The 26,665-nt window shown below is 38.9% G+C and overlaps 1 protein-coding gene across 3 annotated transcripts in view; it reads right to left on the reverse strand.

Moving 5' to 3' along the window:
• Positions 1–26,665, reverse strand: part of cps1 (carbamoyl-phosphate synthase 1, mitochondrial) — a 60,581-nt gene that overhangs the window by 12,621 nt on the left and 21,295 nt on the right. For 2 of the 3 annotated variants that reach the window (XM_087830051.1, XM_087830050.1), the window contains exons 22-32: positions 25,704–25,845; positions 24,969–25,034; positions 24,337–24,400; positions 23,892–24,073; positions 20,926–21,120; positions 18,543–18,610; positions 15,930–16,005; positions 14,752–14,829; positions 8,590–8,697; positions 7,670–7,759; positions 7,091–7,261 (exon numbers count right to left, since the gene is read on the reverse strand). In XM_087830051.1, the coding sequence (XP_087686177.1) occupies positions 7,091–7,261; positions 7,670–7,759; positions 8,590–8,697; positions 14,752–14,829; positions 15,930–16,005; positions 18,543–18,610; positions 20,926–21,120; positions 23,892–24,073; positions 24,337–24,400; positions 24,969–25,034; positions 25,704–25,845 (1,240 nt within the window). Of the gene's footprint in view, positions 1–6,914; positions 7,000–7,090; positions 7,262–7,669; positions 7,760–8,589; positions 8,698–14,751; positions 14,830–15,929; positions 16,006–18,542; positions 18,611–20,925; positions 21,121–23,891; positions 24,074–24,336; positions 24,401–24,968; positions 25,035–25,703; positions 25,846–26,665 lie in introns of all 3 variants that reach the window. The other variant, XM_087830052.1, reaches the window with a different exon arrangement.

Consider the following 26,665-nt stretch of genomic DNA (forward strand, 5'->3'; position numbering starts at 1 on the left):
ACAAATACGAATAGTGAAGACAGTTTTCTGAAAGTTGACGGCATCTTCATTCTAAGAAGAAGTAAAACGACTGCCATTCTGAGTAAAGTGCTTTTTCGATTACAAACGAAATTATGTGGTAATTTTGAAGTTTTTAGCTGGCTCATGGTAGTTGGTTGCATGGCTGTAAGGATTCTAGGAAATAAATAGTGCCTGGATAGTGTTCTTGGTAAAGCTGCACACTCAGTGCCAACTAGGGGTAGGCCCTCTGAGGATTGTGTTGCAAGTAGATAACTGGGGTGGTGTCAATACCATTAATGGGCCAAGTGCCAAGTTATATAGTATTGGATCCTAGAGAACTTAAATGTTGCTGGTGTGAACCCAAGTGTTGCTCGGTGCCCTTTATCATTAGAACAGCTGTAACACAGTAAAAGCTTCATTTCATAGTGATGACCTTTGCCTTCTTGAAGGTCAATAGCACATAACTTCAGTATTGTCATTTCAACCCATTTAGCTCCCATCCACATTCAAAATATTCTCTCAAAGACAGAAACTGGTAACAAGACCAGACTAAAACCACCACAGTCATGTGAGAAAATTAGGCCACCCTATGAAAGCCTGTATATTTAAAAATATATTTGGACATATGGATATTTAATATAAATTTTGATGATACTGAGGGATTCAAATAATATAATTAAACAATTAAAAATAAGAAAAGACTTTTTAAAACTTTATGTGAAATGCAATTTAAAAAGAATGTAATTTCTGGTGAGGAATAAATTAGGACACCCCCACATGTTATCCCACTTAAAAGGGTTAAAATCCCACCGGTGTATCATGTCAGGTGCACATGATCAGTACATCATTAACCAGCATTTTAAAGGAGCCTTGCCCTATTTAACCCTCAGATTTAGTTTGGTGTGCTCCTGACTGTTGAAGTGTTGAAGTGAGCGCCATGGTGAGATCTAAAGAGCTGTCTGATGCCCTCCGAAAGAAGATTGTGGCCGCTTATGAGTTTGGTAAGGGATTCAAAAATCTGACTGTGTATTGGGGGGTGCTTATAGAACATGTGAAACCATCTCTTAAAAAAATAAAGCCGAAGTGGAACTGGACACTGCAACATGACAATGACCCAAAGCATACCAGCAAATCCAGAGAGTCCTGGAATGGCCAAATCAAAGCCCTGATATTAATACCATTGAGACGCTGTGGGGTGACTTGAAACAGGCTGTACATGCAAGAAAACCCTCAAGCATCTCACAGCAGAAAGAATTCTACATTGAGGAGTGGGGCAAACTTTCTTCTGATTGTTGTCAAAGACTGGTAAAAAGCTACAAAAGGCGTCTCACTGAATTTATGTCAGCCAAAGGGGGCAACACTAGTTATTAGGGGGTAGGGTGTCCTAACCTTTACCTCCATTAAAATACAAATTTTTGTTCATCTCTTTTTTTTTTATGTGTAAAATGTTTTTAATAATTGTTGTTTAATTGCAATTAAGTCACTTTCTTTCCCAGTAATACATGAAAACATGATTGGACATTGATATGTGAACATTTCTTTAGAAAGAGCCAATTATTTAATGGGGTGTCCTAATTTCCTCACATGACTGTATGGTGCAGGATGGCTCTGTTATGCTACATTTGTCACCTCAGTGGTAAAGCTTGCTGGAAGGTGCTCTGACTGATCATCACTACCAATAAACCCCAGTTAATATTATTCCTGTGGTTCTCCAACCAGTAGTTGATATTTATACACATGTGTGAATAAAGGCAACACAACTGTGAAAAGCCGCACAGTCTAAAATGTTCTTTTCTTCTTTTTCATAAAAATCACGCAACCAGCAGGGGGAACAGCAAAGCACACTTCTAATTTGAGAACCGTTTTTAGTTGAAAAGCTTGGAAGCATATAATTGGGCAAACTAGAAACCATTACAAGTTATTTTTCCTTTCTAAAAAACGGAAGAAAAAAAAAAAAATCTGTTTTGGCAAGATTTTTCTTACACTCACACAGAGAAAAAAATAAAAGAAATCTGCCAAAATTAGAAGGGCAGCTGCTGTGCATCTCCGTGGCATGCAAGACTTAAAAAAAACAAACAACAAAAAATGTTTCTGCTAAGTTCAGGCTAAATTGGGTCGCTCTCATGTTTAAAAAAAATGAGCATGTGGAAGAAGATGAAAAAGAAGAACTATTTATCCCCCCACCCAGAAAGCTGACCAAAATTCTCAAGGAAATCAATTTAAAAAATAAAATAAAATAAAAATCTGCCCTCGCAGATCACCTTATTATTAGGTACATCCGTTCAATTCCTTGTTAACATAAATCATTATTCATAATTATGTTACCATCTTAATGTATTTAGGCATGTAGACGTACTCAAGACGACCTGCTGAAGTTTAAGCAGAGCATCAGAACAGTAAAAAACTATGGAATGGTTTTTGGTGTCTCAAAGGCTCGTCTGAGTATTTTAGAATTTTGCAATGTACTGGCATTTTTACACGCAGCCAACTGGTTCAAAATAAGAAAAAAATGTCCAATGAGCAGCAGTTCAACTAGTTATTTTCACCTAGAGAAGCCAGGAATCAGAGGACAATGGCCATACTGCACAGAAGACATCTCTAAACGCACAACATGCCAAACCTTGAACCTTGTTTTCTTAGCACACTTTGGGGCCCTTAGTTCCCTACTGAGCATCATTTAAATAGCAGAGCCTACGTGAGTACTAATCCTGGCCATGCACACTCCTTTATGACCACGTTGTACAGATCTTCAGTTTCTAGCAGAATAACACACTAATGTCACAAATCCCAAATCGTCTCAGACTGGGATCCAATCCAAGGGAGCACCTTCGGGCTACGAGGGAATAGGAGATGTTTGTCTTGGATGTGCAATTGACAAATCAATAGCGACTGTGGAATGGCATCATGAGAGCATGGTCCAAAAATCTCTGAGAAATGTTTTCAGCAACTTGATAATTTGATGCCATGAAGACTTAAGGCAGTAATGAAGGCAAAAATGAGGTCCAACCCAATACTAGCAAAGTGTCCCCAGTAAAGTGACCTTTCTGAGATTCTATTAACTGGCCAGGACTTTAAGATTGACCACTCCTTCAAGCAGTCTCCACAACAAACCATAATCATTTTTGTACATTTTTAACAGTATGGACTAGTCAAGCATGATAAGAGGAGTAGAGTAAAGCGTATATGTGGCCCCAAAATTCTGGTACCTGCATGTACCTAAAAATATGAAATATTTTGGAGCAGTTTGCACAGGTCAGCAAACACTTTAAGAAGCAGGAGCAATATTTTGAGTGTTTAAAAATTACGTAAAAGTAACCAAACACCAACTGGCAGATATACCTGTGCCACATGCTTTGGTGCCAGTATCATGAGTGTTACTAACATGACCTCCTCATATTTAAGTGTTTAAGAAAAGTGTAAGTCCAGCATGCCGTTTCAAGTGTACATTTTTCTCCTGGGTCATTAAGCTCACAAGAATTTGTCTTAGAAGTTACCATAATGCAGTAATTCCCCATGGTCAGGGGACAAAGCATGTAGCAGCTGGAACTTACATTTCTTCACTAAATGGCTTTGAACTGGGGAGCGACACCAAACCATCATATCCTGCTCAAATGTTGTTTTCATGCTCTTTCTCCTCCTGGTATCATAAATACAAATGTGGCGTTATTCCTATGAGTTTGTATATGGAGACAGAAATGACACAATAGGGACTTGTTAGTGAAAAGGAAAAAAAATAAAGAAACATTGCTTCAAATGAGGGGCCTTCAGAGAGAAAACAGGCTGCAAGACTAAAGCTTGAGAGGGAATAAGACAGATAAATGACAGTGGTCTTTCTGGTGGTAATAACATGTGTCTTGTGATGATACAGTGAGGTTAAAGGTGATGAGAGGGAATATACTGATCAAACACACTTTAGGGCACTTTTGCTGGATAATGTTTTTTTTCCCCACAATCACACTCTGTCTGCAGTCGGGTTTGATGTTGTGGAAGAAACATGTTTAACAGGAAAAAAAGAAAATTAGCTCTGCTTTGTTAAAACAACTCAAATGCACCGAGGCAAGGTTTCAAAGAAGTCCCATATCAGTCAGGGGGTATGAAGCCTGTGTCATATTGTCCAAGTAAACTCTGGAAGTCTAAGCTTGGCGCATGGAGAATTCAGAGCTCTGATTAATATTCCTTACCACCGCGCAGACTGGAAATTGAAAACTTTAGGTGGTGGGTAAGAGTTGGGGATTATGCCTGCGTGATTGGTTTCAAACTACAACCATTGTTACAGCAGCTCTGTTGTAATTAGAGAGAGAAATTACTTCAGAAAAAATAGCTTTTGAACAGCTGGCGACACGTAAACGCTCTCATACCCAGTTTAAGTAGTAAGACTCCCAGTTGGTATGAGAAAGCCAGGTACTATTCTCCTCATCGTGCCTGGGTATAACGATGAAGGAGTAATTGCTGTCTTTGTTATGTGAGCCAACGCAAGCTGTATTAGTGCAGCCTGCAGTACGTATAACAATACCATACGTGTAAGGCTCTAAACACGAACTCATTTACAAACCATACAGGATAAGGATATGGCAATTAGGTATTTTTAAGGAAAGGTAAATGACTCTTTCACACAAAACACACTTGTTCCTTTTAAAGTCACCATTGCGTTTGTGGTCTGATGCAAACTACAGGGGTTATGGGAGACCGCTAGAGAGATCTGTGAAATGGTGCAACCTGAAGCTCAGTGACAGCAAGGAGAAATAGGCAGAACTACCACAGTATCATTGGATTGCCCTGCCCATTTGCAAAACAGAGAAGCTTCACCTCCATTTGTCCAAACTGGTGTTTCTGAGACAGCCAAAATATGCAATATACTATACTCTATCAAATTATACTATTTGTCCATAATACATGTGCTATTTCATACTTTGAAGGGAAAATGAGATGTGCCTCTTGGCTTCATATTTGTTTTTCAGGATTAAACTTTACCGTAAAATTATCAAGATGATGTTACAAGATTATACCTTGTAATGTTAAAAACACAGAACCTTCTTGCTGTGAGGCAACAGTGCTGAGAGAAACCAGAGTTCAATTCCACCATCAGGCCGGGGTCTTTCTGTGTGGAGTTTGCATGTTCTCCCCATGTTTGTGTGGGTTATCTCTGGGTACTCCGTCTCCCTTGCACAGTCCAAAGACATGCAGTTAGTGGCATGCAGTTAATGGTGATAGGTGAATGTAAGTGAGAATGGTTGTCTGTGTCTATGTGTTAACCCTGCAACAGATCGGTAACCTGTCCAGGGTGTACCCTGCCTCTTGCCCTAAGACAGCTGGGATAGGCTCCAGCCCCCCCTGCAACCCTGAAAGGATAAGCAGTAGAGAAAGAATGAATGGATACTATTTTCTTATGGCCTTAAAACCCAAAAGTCAGGATTATTAAGTGCAAAAAACTAGAAAAAAAAAAGAAGAAAAGAAAGCTGGTGTTAAGCTTGATTTTAAAATAAACAGCTGCATTTTATAACACCACAGCACAAATACTGTTGCTACTCAATTTAAAGAGGCTTTCAGTGTGCAAATAGAATAAAATTCAGAAGAACTAAATCATTTTAATTCATTTGTTGCACTTTAGAGTGTTAACAATGACTATCTGTGTAATTTCTCAAACCAGAGAGCTAACAACATGTTTTTGGCCTGAAGTGCCAGGCGACTGCTTTAATGTACACACATAAACACAAAAGTGACATCTGAAGAATTTCATGCAAGCGCATAATGGAACCATGGTTAAATTTCTATTACATTAGTGTGTACAGACTCTAATGGGCATGGGCTGAAATAATGAAAAATAAAAGCGGTTCCTTTGTCTGCTCAGCGATTCCATTTTTTCCTGCACAGAATGACACTGAACACACAATTACACAAGTGCGTTGGCAGCATTTGCGCCCACTGGCAGCAAAATGGGCTGAGCACAGGGTCCCATGGGCACACTGAAGAGAGTCCTGAGTACTGCCAGACTGGAAGAAAAAAAAAAAAACACTACAAATAGCAGAAGGGCTGAAAACAGGGTCACCTGACTCTTCGCATTGACAGCTGATGACCAAAGGAGAATTGAGGGCAGGCACTTAGGCTGACCGGAGCAGCACTTGGGGGAAATTTTTGGCTGATCACAGGAGCTACTCTGTGGCCTCCTGTGGGTTGAATCACAGGGCTGCTTGGGCTACTCAACAATAGCAACAGTATATGTCAAAACCTTGCAAGCCTGGTATCCCAGGTGGTCAATTTTGTAGACCTCCTTGGACAGAGGCACCGCTTGGCACCAGGCAAACTTTACACTACAGCAATGGAAAAGTTTGCAATGACAATCAGAGAGACCACACATCCCTAAGGGGGCCCCCACCTGACTCCAGTCGCTCCCACTGCAAGTGGCGTTTCTGATTCTGTTTAAATGAACGTAATGAGTGAGGCTAGCCAGTGAAGAGTTAACCTTCTGGGAGTGAAGAAACAGGAAGACAGCAGTGAATAGAGCTGAAAACAATTAAATATAGCTTTAAACACTGAATGGTCGTACTCTCTCCCACTCTCCATATTATACATTATTGAGCTACACACGTCATTTGCTACCACGGATGTCGCACGCTCGTACGTCATCGTCATGAGACACTCTCGCAAACAAAATCACGGTTTAGTAACGCAGTAATGCAGCGTGCTTACGGGAAAGTAACAGTATTCTAATTACTCTTTTAAAATAGTAATCCCTTACTTTACTCATTACTTGAAAAAAGTAATCGGCCCATCTCTGGTCCTAACACCATTTTACTATCAGTACTTTATTAAAATTTATTAATACTATCAATTAATTCGACCAGCTATGGGAGGTTAGTAAGCTGTTATAGCCTACATTGCTTTTCCATTCTTCATGCTTGGACACAAAGACTTACAGAGAGTTGCAATTGTGCTTCCTCACGTACGCTTTCTTTTTTTAAAACTCATTTTGTCTATAATCCAATCCATTCTCTCAGTACCCTGAAAAACATCAAAATAACAAACAAAAACATTCAAAGAAAGCCAGTCGTGCATTTCCCAGCTATAAGCTCATTTCAGTTTTCCTTCTTACTTTGATTCCGACGTAGTGCACGGGAATGATGGGTTTCTCGAGCGAGGGAAGGCTGGCCTCATCCAAAGGCTCTCCCACCATCACTTTGGTTGCCACGTTGATAAAGTCGACACCAATTGTTTTGGATACAAAAGGGAAGGAGCGTGACGCTCGCAGATTGCATTCGATCACCTACAGGATGCAATATAAAAAATATAGTAATCTGAAAAAAGTTTTTTTCTTCTTTTTTTTTTTAAAAAAAAAAAAAAGAAAAAAAAAAGAAAAAACGATTCTTTCAGTATACCATTAACTTTAAATTAAGGTTACTTAGAAGATAAATAGAAATATATAGATTACAAATGCAAATATACTATACAAATGGCCAGATTAGATACACACACATACACACAAATAGTGGGCGTGCATGTGCGCTGTGGCTGAACACCAAAGCTGAAGGCAAGGTTGATTATTAATTCGGCCAGCTTTGCCAACCATTTTAAACAACAGGGGATTTCATTTTGTGAGTGAGTTGCATTAGCTGAAACCAGGTGTGAAAATGTCAATCTGTCTTTTTAGTCACACACTGAGAGATATACCTACCATGACATCATTGCCTTTAACCAGAAATTGAGTGTTAAATGGCCCAGAAATTTCAAATGCGTGCGCGATTTTTCGGGTGGCAATTTTAACCTAAAAGAAAAAGAAGGAGAAGAAGAAGAAAGGGGAAACAAACACACACTTAAAAATCAAATAAGACTGTTTCAGTTTGAACACAAATTGAGAACATTTTAAAAGCACAAAGTGCAAGGTAAACTGCTTACTTAACATGGATTAAGAAAAAAAACAAAAAAAAAACAGTTTGAATCACTAAAGCTGCTTTCCATTCTGCCAGTTTCGATTTCCTCCTCTGTCATTATGTGGTATTTTTTCCATTTCCGAAACAGAGAAGCCACGTGTCGTAAAACATAAATGAATCATACGTGTCTTTTGCTGCATTTATTTATTTATTTATTTTTTAATGGACAGATGCACCTTTTTCATCAGGATACATTTTATTGATTGGTTACGTTGTCTGCTTATTCACACTGTTGTGTTTGTAACAACAAACAGGGATGGCAGTACCAGCTCTGGCTCTAACAAAACGACATGTGCATGGGGCTGAAAAAGACCTAAAGCAAGAGACACACATGAAAAGCTCATTTTGTACCTAAAACTGCAGGACTTAAAGTAATTAGTATGAAAGAATATATAATATTCCAAGGCACATCCCCCCTCACTTAGCTATAAATGTGAAACTAGCTTTAAATAAATATCATAAAAAAAAAAAAAAATCAACAGATGATCGACTGTTTTGTAGCCGGTTTCTTACACTGTTTGAATTATGGTCTCAATCTGGAAATTTGTGGAACACTAAATAATTTCTTTATATGTCATTTTTTGTGTGTGTATAACACACTGGACACTTTCTACAAGGGAATATGCAATGTGCACCGTGTCAACTTAAAGGTGACTTAACTGACCTTTTCCTGTGCCCCTTGGCTAATGGTCTGGGTTGGCAGCATTAGGGTAGCATCTCCAGAGTGCACCCCGGCATCTTCCACATGCTCTGTTATGGCATGAACCAAAACCTAAAAAGACACACCCGAACGCATGCAGAAACATTAACGGAGTAAACTGGGCACAGAATAACATTTGCAAGCAGCTTACAGCTCTAATATGACACAAAAATGTCTGTTCACTCCTTTCACAGCCTTGGTCTGTTGACCAAGAGGAAGTTTTCAAATTTAAGGAAAATCGCCTCCAGATTTGATGTTTTCATACATACAGTATGCCACAACAGAAAACAGTAGCATTAACGTACAGGGAGCCACCTTGAAGATGACAACTGCTGCATTGTGCATGTGGGAGAAACAAATAAATTCAGCAAGGTCAACACTGTTTGAGGCCTTGTATTTGTTGAAACAATGTACATTGATATAACTATATCTGAATAACTTCCAAAATTTCACCCAAAGGAAAGAAGATCTATATTGCCAAGCCACTCTGTATGTGTGTGAGTGCGTGTGCGGGTCTGTAAATGAGCTGCCGTGTCATTAGCTCATTTAAACTACTGCTAACCACGGCATTCATTAACACTCTTCAGATAGAGCCTGTAATTAATACGTATTATCTCTGACTTTTTTACTCTCCCCCACACATACGCACACAGTCTAGCTTCAAGTAATGAGTCCTGTTTGGTATTCAATGAATGGACAGCTTGTTAATGTGATACTGAAGATAAAGGAGGGTCTGTATTCAGAGAAAGCAGAGTGAGAAAATCTACCATACAACTGAAGAGCCCACGTTCAAAATGACACCCTTGAAATGACTCTCACAGTCTAAACAATAGAAAAATAGACAAGGCGTTCAGGACAATTACCTTGGTGGCTCCTTCGCCTACTGCAGCTTAAACTGCAGATACAGTTATACAAGAATTAAAAAGTTAGACCACCAGCTTGTACTTTAATGTGAAATTACTGTAGCACTATGTAGTGTTTTCGTCTGCAAGGTCAGATTCATATGTAGGTGTCAGAGGTCAACGCTCACCTTACATTTACTTTGAATGGGGTGACGTCATGCATTGTGGATCCATTTCTCTACTCACAGTGGTAATTCAAAAAAAAATAAAAAATCTTTTCAAGCCAAATTGCTTGTATTCAACTCCTCTAGCTTCACCCCTATAGAGTCAAATTACCGTATTAAATAAGGTGCGGGCAAGTTGGCATCAGCATGAAGGAGATGATCACTTCAGTGAACACTCAGAATAATATGATATGAAAAGTTACAGAATATGCAGGCCGATGTTTTTGTTTTTGATTAGGTAAATGCATTAGAGAAACATGCACTCCAGGCCTCGACGGCTGGTGTCCTGCAGGTTTTAGATGTGTCCTTGATCCAGCACAGCTGATTTAAATGGCTAAATGACCTCCTCAACATGTCTTGGAGTTCTTCGGAGGCCTGGGAATGAGAATGGATTCAGGTGTGTTGACCCAGGGTGATATCTAAAACCTACAGGACAAATGGTCTGAAGAAAAAATATCAGGTGAGCAACAGTTCTCTAGAACATTGTCTTCTAAACAATGGCTACAAAAAGCAACTTTTGCCCACACTAAGTCTTAGAGCTGATAAATTAAAAGCAACTCAAATAAACACTTGTTACACCGTAGGTTTGCAGAAGAGCATGGTTGAATGCACAACTGCAGAAGACCACAGTAGCTTCCCACCAGTTAAGAACAGAAAACTAACAATGCATTTCACAGACTCACCAAAACTGGACAGCACTGTTCAAGATTAGAAAAATGTTGCTTAAATGGTAGGGTCATGTTGCCATAAACAACATGAAAGCATGGATCCATCCTGCCTTGTATCAATGTTACAGGCTGGTGGCGGGGTAATATTTAGTGATGTGCGATACCACTGATTTCCTTTCCGATCCAATACCAAGTAAAATTCAGGGTGGTATCGACGATACTGATCCGATACTGATACTTTCCCACACACTCCAAAGGACACATTTTGGATCTTGTTTGCTGTATTGGTGTCACCCCTAAGAATTGTGCTGTTTTGGACATGCCTTTTTCAGACCATAAATTAGTTTTATTCAATGCTAGTCTCCCACTATACAAAAATAAACAAAACCACTCAATTACTTTTAGAAATATTAGGGGCATTGAGCTATCAGCTCTTTCCCATGGCATTAATAACTTACCTACCATTGATGCCTCAGCTTCCATAGACGACCTGGTATCTCACTATAACAATGAACTTATCAACCTCTTAGATACCTTGGCTCCCCAAAAAACTCTAACTGCTCTGCGCCATGGTACTCATCTGAACTTCGCCAACTTAAAGCTACTGGACGCCGCCTAGAATGTCTCTCCAGGAAAACAGGACTTAATATTCACAAGGACATGTATCTCAGTCATATACAACACTATAAAGAAGCTATTCATCATGCTAAATCTCTGTTATTGAATCTGCTGAAGGAAGCACTCGCACTTTGTTTTCTACATTGCATAATATTGTTAAACCCCCACATACCTTTGCCATACATACACACTCTGCCACAGTTTGCAACAAATTTATGGATTTTTTTTTTTTTTTTTAGACCAAGATTGAGAATCTTCATCAACAGTTGCCGTCGTCCTGTGAAATGGTCAATTGTTCTATCTGCATTTTTTGTCCTTCTCAGCTGTCATCCTCTCTATCCAATTTTGAACTTCCCACAATAACTCAGCTATCTTCCATAATATCTAACTTAAAGTCATCATCACGTAAACTTGATCCACTGCCGACAAATCCTGTTAAACTCTCATTCCCGTCTCTTGCCCCACTGATTCCTAATATCGTACACTCCTCTCTTGTATATGGTTCTGTTCCTTCTTCTCTTAAAACTGCAATAATAACTCCAATACTGAAAAAGAATGGTTCAGATCCCTCCAATCTAAATAATTTCAGGCCAATTTCAAATCTCCTTTTTCTAGCAAAAATTCTTGAAAAGATAGTGGCTGCACAGGTTCATCATCATCTCATTGGAAATAACTTGTACGAACAGTTTCAGTCCGGCTTCCGTTCATGTCACAGTACAGAAACAGCCTTAGGAAAAATCACCAATAATCTTTTGCTTGCAGCTGATTCTGGATCTCCCGCCGCATCCTCCTTCACAGATTAGCATCTATTGGCATCAATGGTACAGTACTCACCTGGTTTACTTCTTATCTCTCTGGCCGCTCAGTTTGTTCAATTACTCCCTCACAGATCAGTATCTACTCCAGTTAATTCCGGTGTACCCCAAGGCTCTGTCCTGGGTCCTTTACTTTTTATCATCTATCTCCTACCCCTAGGTAATATTTTTAGGAAGCATAACATCCAGTTTCACTGCTATGCAGATGACACCCAGCTCCACCTATCCTCCAAACCCACAGCTACTCCCCCACCCACATCCATTTCTGACTGTTTAAGTGAAATCAAGGTCTGGTTTACTCACAACTTTCTTAAACTTAATGTTATCCATTGATAACTCTGTTGTCACACCCTCCCCTCAGGTTAAGAGTCTTGGTGTCATCCTCGATAGCACTCTGTCCTTCACAGCACATATAAATAATATCACTCGGTCTTCCTACTTTCATCTCCGTAATATTAACAGTCTTCGTCCCTCACTCACGCCACACAGTACCGCCATACTTGTCAATGCTCTTGTCACATCTCGTCTGGATTACTGTACTTCTCTTCTCTATGGTTTACCTCATAAATCCCTCCATAAACTGCAGTTGGTTCAAAATACAGCTGCTCGTATTATTTCCAGAACTAGATCCACTGATCATATAACACCTGTTCTTAAACAGCTCCATTGGCTCCCAATTCACCTCCGTGTCAATTTCAAGATCCTGCTTCTCACTTTCAAAGCGCTTCATAACCTTGCTCCTCCATATCTATCCGATCTTCTCCATACATACTCGCCCCCTCGTACACTCCGCTCTTCTTCAGCTTCCCTTCTGTCAGTTCCACCTGCTCGCCTGACTACCATGGGACTCAGAGCCTTTAGTTGTTCTGCCCCGAGACTTTGGAATGCACTTCCACTTGCTCTACGGACCACACACTGTCTCACCACTTTTAAATCACTACTCAAAACCCATCTGTTTAGAATTGCATACACCTGATCTGTCTTAAGGCATTTTTACCTTGCTCAGTTTTTATATTTGCTTTTATACTTTTATGACTGTTTATGTCTAAATTTTATCTACCATGTTTGCTCTATATACATTTGTCTTATGTTTTTTATGGTATTGTTGACGTGCTACTGTAAGGTGACCTTGAGGGTCTGAAAGGCGCCTATAAATAAAATGTATTATTATTATTATTACTACTTTGTACAAAAACTGTTTCATTATATTTCATATATAATTGTAATATGCAATTGTAATAATAATATAGCTTCATAATGATTACAGGACATCAGACTACTTGTTCTTATTGCTTAATAATGCAGAATTATCATATAGAAATAAAAAAAACTTGAAGTTGTGCCTATTTGAACACGTTGCCTGCCTGCAGCTCTAAAGGACTCCGTGAGAGACGTCTGTCTCGCCCTAGCAGCACCTGTCCCTCTCCTTCTCTTCAGTTCGCCTCAACATACGCTCGTCATATTCTGTGATATCTGAGGTGTTTGACAAGGTTAGTAGTGTTGCCACAACACCTCACTGTCTTGCCACATGTATCGCAAAGTGCGTATTGGCTGTTTGTGGAGGTAAAATACGTCCATGCATGACTCCGTTTACGCTCAGCCATTGTTGTGAGTGTGCACGCCAAGGGGCTGCGACACATTTATACGGCCGTATTTCGCATATGACTATGAAAGGCATAAGAGGAAGTAGTTCCTTCCAATTTAGATGATCCGAATGATATAGTTTCTTTCCGTTGTGTTCCAGTTAATGATAAACTACAAATTTACCCCAAAGTACTAAAATATTAATTTTTAATATGAGAATCGATTCTAGAACATAAATTACTGGTATCGGAAGAATCAATATTTCAATATCGATCCGCACACCACTAGTAATATTTTCTTGTCACACTCCGTAGTACCAGCTAAATATTATTTAACTGCCACAACCTACGTAAATGTTTCTTATTGACAGTTTCCTTTATGACCACTGTTTACCTGATTACTGCTTCCAGCAAGATAATGCACCATGTCACAGATCTCAAATCAACTTAAACTGGCTTCTTGAACAACGTAATGAGTTCACGGCCTCTATACTCAACAGATCTCAAGCCAATAGACCACCTTTGGGATGTGGTAGAAGATTTGTTGGCTGCACACAAATCTGCAGCTGAGGAATGTTTCCACAACACTGTTGAATTGATGCCATGAAGAATTAAGGCTGTTCTGAAGGCAAAAAGGGGGTCTAACACAGTACTAACAAGGTGTACCTAATATATCCAGTGCATAACTGACCTTTCTGATATTGTATTAACTGGACTGCACTTTGAAATAGAGTTTTCCTTCAAGCAGTCATTGGAACAAGCCAAGTTGTGCATAGTTATTGTATGTGCATGTCATACAACACAGCAGTTCAATCCAGTAACAAAGCAACGGAAAACTAAATCTGTGTGAACTGTCAGATTTAAAAGTCAGTATGTTGAAGCAGAATCATTTAAAAGTATCCTTAACTGATCTAATCTAAATAGAAAAAATAATTTAGTACCGCCATTTTCCTGTACTTTGGTTTTAATATATTCCATTCTTCCCATCAGATCTATCTGGGCTGTGATGTTTTTCATACAAGATGAATGAGATTAGCTCCACTTTATTTTTCTTCTAAGCTCAATATCTGTCCTACCTCTCAGTTTAAACTAAGGCACAATGGAAGATTGAATAATACCAGGCTATAGAGACGAATAAAAATGTTGTGAATACTATAAATGAATATATGTTAAAAAAAGAAAAAAAAAAGTACTGTCAATGTAAATAAAAAACAGAGTCCAGAACATTAGGACAGGTCATATTTTAAACAAAGCCACACACTTTTTAAATAGTCTGGTACTTTGTGTGAGCACTGTAAGAACCTCATAATTAAACACTTAGCACATGTTGTATATTTAGCCTGTATTGCCAGTAATGCCTTTGTAGAGTAAGCCACCTTGCCATTCTTGGCCACAGCATCTACCTCCACCTCCCTGGCACCACGTATGAATTTGGTGATGACAACTGGATGCTCCTGAAAGAGAGTCACAAGCAAGGTTACACATTTGTGGGGAAAAAACAAAACTCAGTTGTGTATATTCATATTAAGAAGATATGAATCTTATGAAGAGAACTTTTTAGAGTTTTAGAGTAGTTTCTGGCCTAGTGCCAACATCAACGTAATTTTAGTTTTTGGATTCTACCCAGTTCTGAGGAAAGTCTCTCTTCTCCTAAATGCTTTACCATTTTTTGCCATCACTTGAGAAAGCAGTGCACAGTGGGTTATGGCAATTACTTTTGTTAACAGCTAGCCGTGTGCCATTACATTACACCACATTGTACCCCGAAGAGGTGATGGTGAGTCACTGCAACTGCCTCATTCAAACATAAGAAAAAGAGGTGACACTGCCCAGTTGTTGCATTTTTCTTTTATACACCGTAATTTTAACTTCTTGTCAGTCACGTTGAAGAACAGGCAGTCAATGAACAGCACAACAATAATGTTGCTGGAGAGATTTGGCTGACTAGGGTTTGTTTTTAGCCAGGCATGGATCTGCACCTTCTTGCCATGCTTCAGGTCCCTAACACATTGCATACAGCGTCCACTTCCCTGGCCACCATCAGCATCAGGCGACACAGCAGACTGAACACCTGATCCCCGTAGCTTAACCACATACAAGTTCATCCATGTATGCAGATAAGATATTTCTATTTTTGCACACATTTTTCCTTATTTTGCTTTTAACTACAAGAGGCTGTGATTATTACCTTGTTCCAAGTCTATTAAAATGCCATTAAAAGGTTTGCTTTGGTGCTCTGAAGGTGTAAAATGTGCATGTGTGTACGCATATAGCCCTAAGCAAAGGCCCTTGGAGGGGCCAACTGCCTCCAAGCTGCCTAGGTGTTCAGTGGAGTAGAGATGGGCACATATTACTAGTCAACAGCCGTTGCCAGCTGGTAGCATTAGTTAATTGAAAGCAAAGGGACAACTTTGTGCAAAATTAATGTGATTGTATGTGCTAGACAGAGGGACCAGTAGAAAGAAAAAAATAAGGGTGAGACATTAGAGAGTTTTATCGCAATATGTCTCTTTTGCAGGTGCAGGTAAGTACACACAGTTAAGAGTGAGCTCACCTGGGACACGTGTGCAGCCTCTTCCAAGAAGCGTTTCATCTCCTCTTCACCGTACACAACGTTCATAGCAGAGCCACTGGCACGATGCAGGCGAGGGAGAGAGAGTGAGGAAGGGAAATCAAAAGGGCACAGGAGAGGATGAGAAACAAGCAAAAGAGGAGAACATACAAGCTTCAAATGATTGTTCAAAAACACTCATTATCTCTCCATTGCATCACTATTACCATCAGGAACAAGGTCTGGAAACAGTTGAAATAAGGAGCGAGGGAGACTGGGAGAAGAACAGCTATTTAGGTCGAAAAGCACTCCAGGCTCTAGAAAATGAGTTCAGATCTTCATCATTAAAAAACAATGGATTTAGGCTAGTTTTGTTGTGGTTGTTGTTTTTGATTTTAGACTGCTAGCTGGGCTATCCTCCTGATAGAAAAAGCGTGGTTGAGTGAAACAGGACGAAGGAAGGCCTCATGCTTGGGTCAGAGCTTTATACCTTAGCTCTCTGTAGCTTAGAGGCAGATATACTGTATGTCTAAACCCCAACACAAAACTGACCCTTCATTCAGGAAACCAGTGATATATTTATATCGCTTTTAAATGAAGGCATATAACTGACTCAGATGCCATCTAGTTTTTGCCTCACTATTCTCAGAACATTCAAATGTATCCAGCCATTAAGATTAAAGCTGTTCAGCATGCTGTGTAAGTGCTGCAGAGTAAAAACTCGATGGCTTATGTGCCCAGTGTTGGCCAAAATCAAAGGTCAGCATTCTATTAAAACCCCCTAAAATGTCTATGCTTTAATGTCTTTCCATCCATTAGCCCAGCATATAATGTGTCCAGTATTAGCAGGATTAGTAAAGGTTGTGATTACAATGAGTTTTAGTTCTAAAGAGGTTCACATATTTGCTGGATAATGTAATGGTAATCATCATACTTTCAAAATTCAAGACTTTTTAAGGAGTAAGTAAAAATGCGGTCTTAATCTTAACCAACTTTCAGTAAAAGGCCACATGCCTGATGTAAAATGATCCTAATGTCTGACAGACAATAAGTTAGGGTTGGCCAGTTGGAAAATGCCAAAAACTCAATCCACCAAACAGACAACATTTCAGTTATTTCTTTAAGGACTGTTTTAGTATTTCTGAGAAAGTATTAATTGGGTGCTCAGTTGTAAACCCTCGTTTGGTTACTTTCACATTCTGATGGGATTTCAACTTCCAAGACTTCCAGCCGGCTCCGAGTCAGAGACATTTCACCATATCAGACACTTATTAAAAGAACTGGAGAGCAATAAACTCACTTGATGCTTTTTTGTCCCCTCTCCCCCACTAATAAAAGCGACTATGGTAACTCACCCACACAGATGATATTTCACACGCGTAGCAAATCTTCAGGACTTTGCATTTGCACTTTGTATTTTCAAGAAAAGCTTTTGCAGCATTTGTTAAAAGCAAAGAATGAGACGATGTCTCAATCTTCCTGCTCTGGACTCACATCTCAGATGCATGTTTAGAAGACGCGACCTTCATAAAATGGTAAAACTACAGAGTAGTTTAAAGTCTGCTTTGCTTGTCACAGCAGTAACAATACTAAGCAAATGTTTACACAACTAAATGGAAAGATTAAGTTAAATATGCAAATAGTATCACTTTTGTTGTTTGTGTGCACATTTTACTTCTACAGAAAACTGAAGTATGATTCCGACAAGGATGAGAGTGTTTAGTGTGTAAATCTGAGTATCTCTGCATATGTAATGAGGCTGAGCAGAACACTCAAAATATATTAGCAAGCATGACAGAGGGGAAAAAAGTGAAAAAAGCTGTAGGGATGCTAAAGATCAGGATGAGTTCATCGAACACTGATGCTACGGAGAAGAGAGGAGCTTCCACTCCACTGGTATTCAACAGAAGTCACTGTAAGTGGATTATTATTCATTTCATTCGATCATAAACGGTATGATTATAGTTCCTTCAACATCAAACAGAAGCACACTTTAATACTGGTACATATCACTTGACTGAATTACATTAATATTGCCTCGTGCACAAAACTCATGGGTTTCCCACAGTCCCCTGCAGTGAACAGACAAATCCTGTTTAAAACAACATCACAGCTTGAATGTAGAAACATACGTTTTGGGTGACAGCAGACTGCCTGCTGAATCCAGGGTGCCATCATGACACCTTCTGGACAAAAGTGTCACTGCATGACTGCAGCAGCGTTTGAGTGAATGAAGTTCATTAATCATCATAACTTAAAATGTGTTTTATTCATCTAGTAATTACGCTGTGAATTAGCTGTTAAGAAATTCCAATGATTTCCCTCTCAAGTCTCAGTAAAACCAAGGGTGCACTTAGTGTGTATTTATTTAGGACAAAAACGTGGCACAAGATAAATTCTGATTAGATTTTATACTTGCAGGCTACTACAGTCTATATTTTTTGGAAAAAGATGAAGCAAATTATCTAAAAATATCTATATATTTTGAAGTATTAATGATTAATATGCAACATTTACAGTTAAGAGACTGCTGATGGAATAAGAGAATTTGAACTACCGCAACCTTTGTGATGGGAAACGAGATTAGTCTGGTTGTTATGATATATTAAAACCTACCTCAGAACATAGGAGGGCCTCAGCAGACAGGGATACCCCACCTGGTTAGCGAAGGCAAACGCGTCTTCCTGTGAGGAGACAGAAGTGTACAGCAGACGTATTATAGTTGGGCCAGAAATCAAAGGGAATAAGCTGCCACAACTCGGAGCTCCACATATAAATGTGCATCTTGAAGCTCCAGTGACACTGCACTAAAATTTTAGAAAAACACATCTGTCAACTGAAGTGGGATTTTTTCTTCCCCGTTTCTGCAATTTTACATTTTGTAGTAAACAACTTTAATTGAAACATAAAGGTTTTAAAATCCAGTTGATATTAGGGGGAGAGTTGGGGTTGCTAATATAAAATTGGACAGGTGCTTACAAATGCAAACGTTCATCAACATCCAGTGCAATTTTGCTTTTTATAGAATAAAAGTTCTGCATATTAGCTGTTTAGCACATCTGTGTAAATTACAAATACATCAGTTTTGGAGGACAAAGTGAAAAAATATTTTATGCCTTTGACATACTAAAATGTGTTAAAAACTCTAAATGAGGGAGAATATTTAGTCCAGACATGACAGTTTAACCAGAGTATCAAAGTACATTTAATAATACCTAGATTCAGCTGACTTGTGTAACTACTATGTTGTTGTGGTTGTTGTTGTAATAAGAAAGCTTACTGATTACAGACACCTCAGATAAAAGACTAAATATATCAAAAGAAGGAATGCTTGTGCTCATCCTCTTAAATCTTTTATACAGCAAGCCCCTGTTTTCCCTTTTCTCAGTTCAAAAACACACATTATACTAGTGTCTCATGAACAAAGGGTGTACTCCCATATCTGCGAAGAACAGAACAAATCAAGCAAAAAACAAGGGGGAAGATAAGTGCTTCAAGAGTGAAAAAGCATGGGGCTTACATTCATCTCCCTTTTGAACCCTCCCTCTGTCATGAAAGAGTGAACGAAGAAATTGTAGGAGTTGTGGACAGAGTCTAGAAGCAAAAGCAAGGCTGAATGTCCTCCTCCTCCTCATCATCATCATTATCATCATCGTTCTCTCTCTATTCTGTTTCACCGCATGTCTGGTCTTTTTCTCTCTATCATTACCCACTGTTCACTCACCAGGTGAAGTACCATTTACCAAACAGAAAATAGCTTCCCAGAGATGCAAGAACCATCTCCCTGAGGCTCTCCTGGAGTTATTCCAGCCAATTAAAAACAAAACAGTTCTCAAAGACTGGCATGAATATAGAATATACGCAAACCTTGGAGAGAAGGAACTCTATCTGTGTGTGTGAACTAGATAATCACTCCTCAGTGGTAACTGAATACAAGAGCAAAGGTAATGGAAGAGACATTTTAGCACCGACTGCAGACATATTTCCACAGTGCTCCGCATGTTCCACAGAGCAGTCTGCCAGTGTTTCATTCAGATGGAGCCAGGAGTGAGTATAGCCAGCCAATTACAAGAAAAAGACTAAAAAAGGACATGCACGTAGTAGTGAATAGTACCTTTGTAAGGAATATATTTTAGAAATAATAAGCGTGTAGAAAATTCTTTCTAAATATGAAAAATAATGCTAATTGATAAATCAGAAAAAAGGTATTTCCATGGTCAAATATGTGCATCAGTAAACTCTGTGTGGGGTTTGATGATCTTAATATTTTTCATAGTTTTGAAATTTCTCATCCAAACACTATGATTGATATTCATAGAAGGAGTTCCCAGTAAACCATCAAGATCGTCTTATAGAAACGAAGCAAAACTGCCATAGCTGAGCAGACATCACTTGGCTGAACCTTGTCAAAGTAACATTTCCAATCACTTTATGTTCTCTGCCTCAGCTGACAAGCAAAACCTTGTTACAGTTTCTCCAGGAACTGTTTTACACCATGTTTTGACTCTGAAAACTTTTTAAATGGCTGCAATATTAACACACTTTTCATAGCAGAGCTATAATAAATCTAGCAATGTATACAAGTAAATATCTTTACATGCTTTGACTCAAAATATTGCCTTAAAATCTTTGCCTCAAAATTGTTAACTGCAGCGACAAGTCGCAAATGTCACTCTTGCATTTTGTGATGGTGTATACAAGAGAAAGCATGTACCGCACAAACTGAAGGAAAAGAAAAAGAAGAAGTTAAGAATGCTAATTAGTATTTGAAGTGCCATTATGTGTTAGGGCAAGTCTCATGTATAAGCACCAACTCAAAATTAAAACCTCTTTCAATACATTTTGATTTTTTTTTCCCTTATCAGAAATAATTAAATGGTATAACACTGATCCTTGGGCCACAGGTAAAGAGTTTGCTGAGAAAAATCTGCATCCCAGCATTGTACTACTATATAACTTTATCACATCAATAATTCAGAATTTGTGAGTTTCCTCTCACCAGGGAGCTCAGGGCCCTCCATGGGGCTTGGGCAACCTCGAGGTCATCCAGGATACTGGAGAAGACTGAGCGCTCTTCAGCTCGGTCGATCTGCAGGGGGCTCGTCCCGAGAATCTTCACCCCACTCATGTGCAAGGGGACGGCTAGGTTGTTAGGAATCTGACCTCCCACTGATACAATGCAGCCAGAGCAACCCTGGAGAGGAGTAAATAGAACAAGAAGAATGCAAAAGAGAGCAGACACTAAATCAACTAGAATACTAAAACAAGAAGAGGAAGAGGGGAGAAAAGACGGGAGGAGGGAAACCCTGCCTATAAGCCAAGATCTACATTCTGAAACCACTTTCAATTATTCTGACCTCTGATCACAGTGAAAATATGAGACAAGCACAAAGAGTTGATCTTGGTCGCGCCATGGGTTTAGTTATCACCGGGGAAGATGTATGTGTGAGAGTGTGTGTGTGTGTGTGTGTACGAGCTCCTTTTAATAACAGCGTGCAGCCCCTTTTCCTTTCTAGCTGATCCAAGGGGGATGCTGTTTCCATGGCAATGCCAGGTTGTATCTCTTCATTATTCATGGCCTTGCTCTCCTGCTCCTGTCCAGGGTTTATCTCCATGCTCTAATGCCATATTTATCACACACACATATACAAACTGTAGCTGTGAGAGAGGGATTGATGGTAATGCTATCTCCCTGAACAAACAAACACTTAATCACACTCTGATCCCATCGCAACTTTAACTGGATTACATTTCCCCTGCAAGGGAAAGTCAGCGGACAGAAGTATACAAACACAGAACACAACATAAATACACAGGCGCCAACAAACCTATACACGGAAAATAGCAGGGAGACGTTGCCCTTGAATATTCTTTGACAACGTCCGAGTCACCTTACGCCACACACACACACACACACACACACACACACACACACTTGCAAAATAAAGCAAAAATAATGCGTCATTATATGCATGATACTAATCAAGCCTAGTTATATATGTGAAATTACATTTCAGTTCTTCCAGCAACCTTAAAGTGGACCCATTATGAGTTAATAATTATTACACACAGCCAAATGAAGAGGTCGGTCTGTGAGTCAAAAGTTTTCAAGCAGTTTTTCCCTTTCCTACTTTTGAGTCTTTATGACATCAAAGAGTCGGGACATCCTTAATAAAGGCATCTCAGGCACATCGCTCTGGCGGAGGGCGCATCGCTCTTGCTAGGGACACAGTAACCCTGTCCACCTGTTGTTCAAGTTGTTTGTTTGCAAAAGGGCAATGAACCAGAAGAACGTTGGCTTAAATGGGAGCCAAAATGGCTCATTTCAGACCGGATGAGCTGAGGAGCTGTATAAGGCTCAGAGTAAGATATATAAAGTTAAGAATCGTGCAAAGTACTTTTACTCCAAGTACGAAAATATGGAGATGGAAGTTAGCTACATTTAGAATGCTAACTGTCAAATAATTTATTTATAAAAGTCCACAATACACTGTTCCTTTGTTTTTGTTCATAAAATCATCAATCCAACAACCATTTACCACTTCTCCATGTCCAGGTTGCAGGGGTAAGAGTCTACGCAGAGCCCCCAAAAATCTCCCCCTGCCTAGCCACTGCTTCTATCTCATCTTGGGAGTTGCCAAGGCCAAGTTAGTCCGTAGTGTCCTCAGACTGCCCTAGGGTTTATTGATGGTAAGGCATGCTTGAAACACATCACCTACATGGGCTCCGATAAGATTTCCTAGTCGTGATTCTCAATCCACCTCAGCTCTTCCTCGTAATGTGGAGCAGCAGCATCTCTGATCAGGTTCCTAAAAGACCTAGCATCACACCCTAACTCGAGCTCTACCACTTGTATGACCCATCTTATTTTTTTTTCCAGTTACTGCCCACATCTTCTAGTCATGAGTAAGAGTAGGATCATAGATCAACCTATAAATCCAGAAATAACCATAAAAAAAACCCATCTTCATTATGCAATGTTGCATTATGTAAACCAAAAGCAGAAACAGATATTTTAGAAATATAAAAACATACTAGAAATGCTTAAAAAAATATTAGAAATATATATATAAAAAAACAACCCACGCAAAACTACAAAAGCAAAATGTCCATTCACTGCCAATTCAATTTTTCCCCCCATTTAAAAGAGTTATGTTAAGCTGGTTTTTGAGGCAAAAATTGGTGTGACACATAAAGGGTGACAAAGCTGCTTGCTTAACTGTTTTCTGAATTCATATATAAGAATACGAGAAAATTTGGACAGTGGTGGTTATGTTTCATCCATGCCACTCTGAGCAGAGAAGGTATTTTTCCCCCAACACTGCGGCGATCTACTCTGTGGGTAGTCCATGGTAATAAGTCACGGTCACGCTGCTAATGTTTGATTTCTATATATTTTTCAATAAAGAATTATTCTTCAGCAGTGCAGAGAAGTTATTATGCCATTATATGAGTGCTTGTGTGCTGGTCTCGGATTATAAATCTACTTGCCAGTATTATCGGGCAAACATTTAAGTCCACGAGTGCACTCTGCCTTTGATATAGCTGTCAAGATTGATTTCTTTAATAAATATGCATCATGTACTTAATCAATATAACTCTGTTTATGGGAAATTTAAATTGGTGGCAATGCAATATTTAAATCAGATTCCACAGTTTACATATGAATATAATCGTTTTCATTGACAAAACCCTTTAACATATTGGTGACCTACCCAGGGTCTACTGCCTCAACACTCTGAGCTGTGATAGGCTTAGAGTTTTAGATCAAAGCAGGGCAGTACATTTATCTTTGGTATTTTCAGTAATTCAACATTTAAAGTTGTACTATGTTTGTTTGGTTTGGACAGTGTCTTAATTGTATTGCATTAAAATATTTGTTCGTTTACAAAAAGTAGAGAAATATATGTATTTTGTTTGAATTTCCACAAATGAAAAAAGTCACGTGTTCGGTAGCGTTTTAACCTCCTGCTGGGTGATATCCAGAATGCGTTCCAGGGTCAGTTCTTCAAAGTAAAGGCGATCACACTCATCGAAGTCTGTGCTGACCGTCTCTGGGTTGTGGTTTACTACAACCGTCTTCTTGCCCATTTGTCTCAAGGCTCTGATGCTGGACACCGCGCACCAGTCAAACTCAACACTGCTGCCTGGTGGTCAAATGGTTGATAAATAGGTTGGCCATCAAAGGAAGATCACAATTTCAAAAATAATTTCATCCTACAAAGTTTTAACTTGAAACAAAATGCAGCAAGTTTCAGTTATATCCCTTCTGGGTAAAAAAAAAAAAAAAAAAACACTAGACACAAGAGAAATAATGAAAAATGTACATCTTAGAAGTAATAGTGCTATTTTTATTATCACATATTGCAATAAATAAATAAATAGACAAACTGTTTATTATTACACTCACCTATGTGGTAGGGTCCACAACCAAGAACCATAATTCCCTGGTCTTTAAAGTCCAGATCGTGCTCCTAGTGAAGCAGACAAATCAACGATAGACTCTTGCATACATAAACCATGTTTTAGCCTTATTTTGCTGACAAATTTTCTTTCATTGTCTTCTCAAAACAAATAAGAAAGTTAGCCAGTGGATTAATATGAGCATTTGCTAGTAAATATACTAGTGTTTGCTCATGCTACAGTATTGTTTGGACTGTGATTTTATTCTATTGTTAGGTTGATGCTAGGCAACATAGTGATACAATTATATATTTTCGTGGATTTAAAATTTAAATTAAAATGATGTGCTTTTACAAAGTGTTCAAGGTGGATAAATGCTACAAATGGGTAATTTTAGCCCATTTGTAGATGCCTACCAGGCCACATGATGACATCATAATATCAGATTTAGATAAGAACCTTCACGGGCCTAAGATGTTCCTGTGTGTTCATTTTGTCTATTCAACTCCTGACAGTGAAAAAGTCTGTAGGCAAACAAACAAACTGTGTGCATCACATAGTAAGAGATACAGTAATTCAATTTTATACATTCAATAATTGTATATTTACAAATGACTTTGTTTTTCCGAGACCACATACCTGACCGTGGTAAGTACAATACAGGTAGTTGGTCATTGCTGGGTACTCTGCAGCCAAAGTGTCAATCTGAGATGAGAGAAAACAAAATGTTAAAAATGGGGCATTAAAAAAAATAATAATAATAAAATAAAATATTACTCTCAACTACTACTCTATAATGTAATCATAATGGCCAAAATGGGAGTAAACCAGTTTAAGCATTTGAAGAGCATGCAGACTCTCCGAAGAAATTAGGCAACTGCTCATTTTTACGAGGTGTACTCATTATACCGCATAATGAGTACATTCACTTTGCAGAAGATTATCATGTGTAAGACAGAACATGTACTAGCTGTATTATTAATCAAATGATGTATTAAATAAAAATACATTTGGACTACTAAAAAGCCTCTGAAGCTGATATAGCTTCATCCCTTTACGCTTATGAACTCTGCTGTTGTCCCGGCCCTGTAAAAAACTGATTTCATGCCACGCTAATTGGATTTGCAGATGTTAATAATTTAGTCACCTGGTTCAAGAAATACAATTTGGACAAAGGACATGTCAATGCAGACTGAGATGCAAAGACAAATTTATTGACTCTCTCGCTATATGCATTTTTTATGCTTCCCTTTTAAATATATTTGTAGCCAGAGGATACTTTTCTGTTGAGTTGTGTGTGTATATCGATTAGCCAGAGTCAGTTATCTGAGCCCATCTGGTCTCTACTAAAAGGATCAGCCCAGTAATGCTCACCTGTTTGACCCAAGGTCTGATGCCATAATTGAGCCTCAGCTCTCTTGCTACTCCCTCATTGCAGCCTAGAATCTGACCAACCTGCCGGTCTGAGAAGCCGTCCTGCTTGGCCTTTAGCAACATCCCCTTGGGGACTGTGCCACTGTGGGAAAAGATAATCGGCAGTGGTAATTGGGCAATTTTGCTAACCATTCTGAATCTTAAAGACTGTCCACAGTTTGATGTATTTTAAACGTGAATCCCTGCAAATGCCAGACATTAGTATGAGAAAAACGTCCATAGAACCATAGAAATAAGAAGGTGAATCCAGTAAGTGGGTCATGACTAGCTCACTTACCCAGCAGCGGAGACCACAGGGAAGCGTCCACCTCAGAGCAATCAATAACAAATTGACAAACAAGGTGCAAAGTTGTGGGAGCGTTAGGCTGGCAAGTGCAGCCATTTAAAACCCATTTGAATCAATAAAACTTCCATGTGAGCTGTAAGGTTACACAGATGAATAGCAGTGGGAATAAAGTTGGGAATCGGAAGGTGAATTCTGAATCGTGGTAAGGTGAGTATGTGGTTTGTGTGTGCAGAAAAGTCACAATCAGGAATACAACACAGAGTGACGTCTGAGAAAGGAATAAGACATCCTTTTTATTCCTTTGTCTATTTACATTTTTACTTATTAAGTGACACCATGCCTTGCACAATTTACTTGCACTGATAGTCTGCATATCAATTTTCTATTGATACAATAAATCCTCTTTAATAATAATAATTCCCTTTTAAAATGATTTTGATCAAAGAATTCATATCAGTTGGCATACTACCTATTGTGATGGTAAAACAGTATATAGTCTGTCAATAGCAATATTTTACACATTAAGACATAAAAATTCTCTTTAGTCCATATCAGGTCTTAAAGATGAGGTAAAGGCAACCTGAGATGATTAGACAAACCATCCATCCATTCGCTT

The sequence above is a fragment of the Neolamprologus brichardi genome, chromosome 16, assembly GCF_056152115.1.
Source record: "Neolamprologus brichardi isolate AB-2024 chromosome 16, ASM5615211v1, whole genome shotgun sequence".
Taxonomy (NCBI): domain Eukaryota; kingdom Metazoa; phylum Chordata; class Actinopteri; order Cichliformes; family Cichlidae; genus Neolamprologus; species Neolamprologus brichardi.